General features: G+C 42.5%; 1 protein-coding gene across 1 annotated transcript in view; it reads left to right on the top strand.

Moving 5' to 3' along the window:
- The window catches only part of CCDC33 (coiled-coil domain containing 33), a 141,373-nt gene extending 134,758 nt beyond the window's left edge, over positions 1-6,615 (top strand). The window contains exon 24 of the mRNA XM_089671381.1: positions 6,152-6,615. Within this exon, the coding sequence (XP_089527507.1) occupies positions 6,152-6,205 (54 nt within the window). The 3' untranslated portion in view covers positions 6,206-6,615. The remainder of the gene's footprint in view (positions 1-6,151) is intronic.
- Positions 6,616-6,990: the final 375 nt, after the last annotated feature.

Genomic DNA, 6,990 nt, shown 5'->3' on the forward strand with positions numbered 1-6,990 from the left:
GTGCTTGCCATACGGGATGTATGAACAAACAGATATTCTGACAAGAAGAATGAACAAACTATCATGGCACTTCACAGTGCCTTGGTAGTTCATTGAGGACTACAAGCTGATGGCTGCTAAGGCTGTCGGGACTTGTAGTCTCTCATTCACAAATGACTGTGAATGAGTGACGTGGCCGTGTGGGTGGAGTTCTGAACAGCTACCTTTTTTTTAAATTTGACAGCTAGCGAGGGGGGAGAAGATTCCCCACTGGCTGTCAAAGCAGGGATCCGTGGGAAGAGGGGGCGGTCTGAACGTAATACCCTGAATATGGGTGTAACATGTAACATGTTAAAACATGTTACGAAAGGTGAACTTATCCTTTAAACCTAAACTAAAGACTGAAAATTAAAAAAAAATTGTAAACAGGCAGGTTTTTTTATTTTATAAGGGACACAGTGCCTCTTCAGCAAAAAAATACATTTATCTCCCTTTTTGCAATCCTCTGCAAAATGTACACAGAGCTGTACATTTCTGGTACAGTGCCAGTGTGTTGGGATGAATGACTCCTCCACATGCACAGGAGTGATGTTATCCCACACAGGTCATTCAAGAAACCTGAAGACCTGGGCAGCACAGTGGCTAAATGGTTAGTACTTCCACCTGGCAGTACTAGGGTCACTGGTTCAACTTCCAACCACAGCACCACCTGCCTGCAGTTTGCATGTTGTGCCTGCGTGGGTTTCCTCTGAGTACTCCAGTTTCCTCCCACGCTCCAAAGACATGCTGGTAGGTTAATTGGATCCTGTCTAAATTGGCCCTAGTATGTGTATGTATGAATGTGAGTTAAAGACCTTGGATTGTACACCCCTTGAGGGTTAGGGACTGATGTGAATGTACAATATATATATATATATATAAGGCACTGCATAAATTGACAGTGCTATATAAGTACCTGAAATAAGACCAGCAATCAGAAGAACTTGGGGAGAATATGCCAGGACCAGTGATAGAGCTTGTGGGTGCCAGACCATTGGAGAATAGTAGAGTATTCTTACCTTTAAATCCACTGTAATGGCCCTGTAATCTGTTTGTCATGATTTTGTGTGTGTGTGTTTCTACCTCCTTGTTACGTTAAAATGAATTTTAACCAGAATTTATGCAGGCCATAGACGGGCCGTTTATCAACTGAATTTTCAGCCGATAAATGAAAAATCAGTCGGCCCCGTTGCCGATGCTGCCATCAGTGTCCATAAAAAACGTCCGTTTTCCAGCATGACCGATAAAAATAAATGAGAAGATCCGCGAAAAACGGCCGATGGGCTGGCCCCCCTAACAGCGTGAATATCGGCCAATTTTTCGTGCAAACAAAAATTCAGCCGATAAACGACCCATCTATGGCCTGCATTAGTGTCACTTTAAAACTAACCTTTAAGTCTACAAACATCAGTCATTGCCAATGATAGTAGTGTACCACCAAAGCACTACAAATCAAATAGAACTCAATGATTTGTAGCAAACTTGTCCACTTCTTTTCTTCTGTTCTTCTTTATCTCAGTAGTTCTTTGAACTCTCACAGTGATAATATCAACTTTCTCTCTAGAGACTTAGCAGCTGTCCTCTGCAGTGCTTCTGTCACTCCTATGATATCTGCCTTCACACAAGTCAAACCAACCATCTTCACAAATGCTGACAGCATTCTTGGTGTAAAGGCCAGTTGATAAGAAAAAAAGCCTTCAACAAGTTTCTCCTAGTTTTCAGGAGACTGTCATACTTTGAAGATCATCTGTCCTGTCTCCCTGTAGATCAGTTGGATGTCAAGTGTATACCTAATCATCTAACTGCCCATTCCAAAGCCGTTAATCCACACGATCTTACAGAAACAGTGCAACATTTCAAAAATCATGCTAAACTGTTATACAGCAAACTGTCACTTTCAGCCTTTCCGCCTCATCCTGGCATCAGACTACTGACTGTTAGGCTGAATTCACACCTGAGCAGAGCGATTTTCAGGAGTTTTTATTTGAGCATTTTTGAATGTTTTTGCAAGTGTATACAGGCATTTTAGAAGAGTATTACAGGCATTCTACATGTTTACTCAAACTTCAGGCTTTTTTCTTTAGCCATTAGGGAGAGGAGATTAGTTAAAATAGGCTAAAAAAAAGCCTGAAAAATGCTCATTATCAGGCATTTTCAGGCCTTCCCATTGAAGTCTAGTGGCCCAAAAATGGTCAATTCTGCCTGAAACGTAGCTCATGTACTTTTTGGAGCAGCAGACATTCATCTACAAGCGAGATGATGCTTACATGTGGGCTATTTAATTCAATCGGTTTTTGTTTGTTGAGCATTTTTGAGCTTTGAGCTACAAAACTCTCAGGTGTGAATGGGACCTAAGTTGCTAATGCTGGCCGTAGATGTAATAATGCAATCATAGGATTATATGCTCACAAAAATTAAGATGGTTGTAAACCTCAGACATGAAATATGAACAAAGCTTATCCTTCTATAGTGTGTAATTCACTAAGTGTCATTTCTGTCTGCTGCTTTGTTCCTCTGCTATCTTCATGAGTCACTTCTGACAGGTTTTCCTGACACTAAGAGGCAAAAAAGTGACAGGGCAGGGAGCTCCCCTGTCACCTTGGTTAGCTTATGCTATGAGCTGTCTTTTTTTTTTAACTTTCCTGAATGGACCTTCTTTCCTGAATTGGAGTGTGTGGGAAGATCCTATGAACCAGGCAATTTTTGTGTATTTGAGATTTTCTACTCTGGGCTGTTTGACTATTTTTGAATTAAGTGGCCACTGGGGTGTATGGTTAAAGGTGTGAAGCACAGGCATTTTACCACATTGGATTGCTGGTACATTTTTGTGGAACACATTGCCCAAACCTAATATGGTGTGTGGACTTACAACTGGCTATATCTAATATATTTTATATTATATACAATGTATATGTATTAATCATGTTTATTTTATGTATTTGCACTATGTGATTTAAGTGCACTTTACAGGAATTTTATGTATTGAATTAATTTTTGTGGGTAGCACTGTATGCTCTTTATATAATCTTATGCTAATATCCTTTATGATATTTATACAGCAGCATGGTGGCTGTTTAGTTAGATTTTTTTGTTCTTATTTAATAATACACTCGTTTGATATACCCATCAATTTGATGAAGTAGTTGTATCTTTCGGAAACTGAAAGAACTAAATGGGAGGCTTCATCAATAAATTTGAGTGAAAATGGCAACCAGTTGTGCTAACAAATCCATCTGAAACCTCCAAAACCAATCTTTTTCCTTTTTTGTTCAATTCAATGATTGTTTTAGAGCAAACGATGATGTAAAATTATCAAATCTATGCTCATTTAGTTTTATATGTATGGCAACCTAGGCCTCCTTCACACAGGCATTTACCCTCCTACATCGAATTCTACCAGCAAGAGTCAGTAGATACTTGTGGCTAGAATGACAGGTACATACAAATACCAGTGGACACTCAACCTGGGTTTAGTCAAAGGGTTATTTCAGGTAAGGGCTGGAGGGATCTACAGGACAATCCTCTGATACCTCCCCCTGCTCTAAAAACTTGGAGAAGCTTATAGAAGCCAGTAGGCGGAGGTGAGAAGGGGATGATCTGCATATTTATGGGAGTCTGACCAATCCCAGGCAGGAGGTCTGGCAGTGTGGCAGACAAGTCCATAAATATGACAGAGCCTGGCTAGAAGGGGAGTCAGGTGGAAGATGGAGTGCTAAGAAGTGTTGCTGTGTAGCCTGGGACGGGGCCCCTGGAGAAGGGGGGTCTGGCTGGAGGCTGGAAGCTGGAGGAGAAAAGAGAAGAACTGAAGGAGGGAGCTCCACTGCCTTACAGTACACAGGGGAAGGACAGCCTGCAAAGCTTGGAGAGGAACGAGCCCAGCTATAAAGGCCTGAAAGCATTTCTATCCATACAGTAGCTGCATTACAAGGACAGTGTGAGTACCTCTACACCCCCAGGGCCTAGAAGGGAGAAGTCTGCTAGATGCAAGTTCTTGGCAAGTCTTCAGTGGACAGTTTATAGCTTACCCAGTCCCATGTCCTGGGATCAGATACAGTAGCCAGGTGGGCTGGTATTTTGATCACTTAGAAGACTTAGAGCTCCTTCAAGCTGGGACTTTGCTAAAAATCCTTTCAGAGGGGACTCAGAGCTCCTGCAAGTTGCTTACTTTGCTAGACTGTCAGGTACTGTAGGCTGGACCACAGTCATTCATCTGTCATTTTTCTCACATTTTCTAGGAGTGAAATTATCCTCAAATGTTGGGCACCCCATAACCCCTTTACTCTATCCAAGTTAAAGTCCCTAATAAACCTAAAAACAATAAGCCTATGGACTGTTTTTTGTTTCTGGATGCAAGTGAAAAATGCGTGTTGCCTGGCTGTGCAGGAAGTAAAGGGGGACCCAAAGCCAGTGGGGGTAGTACTACAGTAACATTCATAGTGTCCTGACCACCCTACTCAAACTCACCAACGACCTGCTAACCGCCAAAGCTAATGGCCACTACTTAGTCCTCCTACTCCTCGACCTCTCCGCGGCCTTTGACACAGTTGACCACCCCCTCCTCCTTAAAAAACTATACTCCCTTGGCATCAGAGACTCCGCTCTCTCCTGGCTCTCCTCCTATCTCAACACTCCTTCAGTGTTACCTATAACGCTGCCACCTCCCCCTCTCTCCCCCTCTCTGTTGGGGTCCCCCAAGGTTCTGTCCTCGGGCCTCTTCTCTTCTCCATCTACACCTCCTCCCTTGGCCAACTGATACACTCCCACGGCTTCAACTACCACCTCTACGCTGATGACACGCAAATCTACCTCTCTACCCCTCCAGTCTCCACCCAAATTACCTGCCTACTGAACGACATATCAGACTGGATGTCACTCCACTTCCTCAAATTAAATTTTCCAAAACCGAGCTCCTAGTTTTCCCCCCAGCCTATGCTCCCCCCCCAACCTCTCCATCACGACCAATAACGTCACCATCAGTCCCACCACGCAAGCCAAAGTTCTAGGTGTCACTCTAGACTTCAACCTATCCTTCCAGCCACATGTCCAATCGCTGGCAAATTCATGCAGGCTCCACCCCCACAACATCTCCAAAATACATTCGTTCCTAACCCCAGACACTACTAAACAACTCATTCATTCCCTTATTATCTCATGACTCGACTACTTCAACTCCCTCCTCACCGGCCTACCTCATCACAGACTCGCCCCACTTCAGTCTATCCTGAACTCAGCGGCCAGACTCATCAACCTTACCAACCGCTCCGTATCCGCCACCCCCCTCTGCCAATCCCTCCACTGGCTTCCGATTGCCCAACGCATAAAATTCAAATTACTAACATTGACGTACAAAGCTATTCATAATACTGCCCCAAACTACCTCACCGACCTGATCGCTCCTCACAAGACCACCTACTCTCCAGTTCCCTGGTGTCCTCCTCCCATGCCCGACTCCAGGACTTCTCCAGGTCTTCCCCCATCCTCTGGAACTCACTACCCCAATCCATCAGACTGTCACCTACCCTCCTCACCTTTAGGCGCACCCTGATAACCCATCTCTTCAGGGAAGCCTACCCCGCCCTCACCTAACAGCCGATCTCCTCCACTCCTCCTACCACTCCATCCCCCACAGCCATTTCCTCCTGTACCACTATCCCCTCCCTCCTGGATTGTAAGCTCCAAGGAGCAGGGCCCTCAAGCCCTGTATTGTCTCATGTACTGTCCCCCACTATAATGTACAGCGCTGAGCAAACGTTTTGGCGCTATATAAATAATGTATAATAATAATAATAGTGTATGTGTCTTATCTTATAATTTGTTGGTAAAATAATTTTATGTTGTTTAAATACTTGACTTGTGTAGTGGGCTAAATTTGTGCTTGTGGGATTTTGCACAATTTTAGGAGAGCATTTTTTCAATGGTATAGTATTAGACTGTCCTTTTCAATACTGGACAGGGTCTCTTTAAATACTTTGTGAGCCTCTACCTAACATTTATTTGTAAAAGTCAGTTGGACACTACTGAGGTGCAACTTTAGTCTAGCTGTGAATGTATTCACACACAGCCGATTTTTATTTCACTAGATGAATTTACTTTAACCACTCTGTACTTACCATTATTCTTCTTGGCTTTGCAGAAGGACCCAGACCCTCCCACAAAGAGACATGTCAAGCTTGATCCTTTAATTTAACTTTGAACTTCAAGAGAGCAACACTCCTAATGGTTTTTAAACTGTTACAAAGCAATGGACAAATAACTTTATCAAGGCAATAAAGTATTTTACTGGAATCCATTTAAAGCTCCCAGTCCTGGAGATATACAAGAGAGCCTATAAATGATCTTGAAATATTTCTGACACCACCCAGGAGAAAGGAAAACACTGAGTGAGATCTAATACACAGGATGCCGGGAATTGTATTGAATGAAAGAAATTATTTATGTTTACAGCTTTATTTTTAAGTTTCAAATTAATGTTGAAAGTGGTAAAATAATTTGTTTCTTTATGAGGCAATAGGAACCATCTTCCCTCATTATTTTATCCAGAACAATGAATGACTTGTCCACATGCACAAATAAAATATTCAATTCTTTTTGACAACATTACTAATGTAAACCCTTAATGATATTAAAGCTGCGTACTAGAAAACTAAAAGTCCCCAAAACAAAATAGCCGTACATATTGCTTAAAGCCTTTACCTCTTTGAAGCACTCTTGTATTCCTTTGTTTCCTTTATTTTACATACCTTGATTGGAGCTGTTTCTGGTCTGATTATATAAATCCCCCAGGTCCAGTTATTCATCATCCACACTGTCCTCTTCATTCTCCTGTGAACCCAAGGTGTCATTTAGCCTTGAAGGGGAACAACAGCTGGATCCAGAGGAAGATGCACTGCACTGGAGTGTGGAGATGATGAGCACTGCTTTTGGACCTCCTTTTTTTTTTTTACAAAGGTTGTCTTTAGAAAATAGGTGTGC

The sequence above is a fragment of the Staurois parvus genome, unplaced genomic scaffold, assembly GCF_062004578.1.
Source record: "Staurois parvus isolate SC_StPar_1 unplaced genomic scaffold, SC_StPar_1.0 ptg000105l, whole genome shotgun sequence".
NCBI classification, from domain to species: Eukaryota; Metazoa; Chordata; class Amphibia; order Anura; family Ranidae; genus Staurois; species Staurois parvus.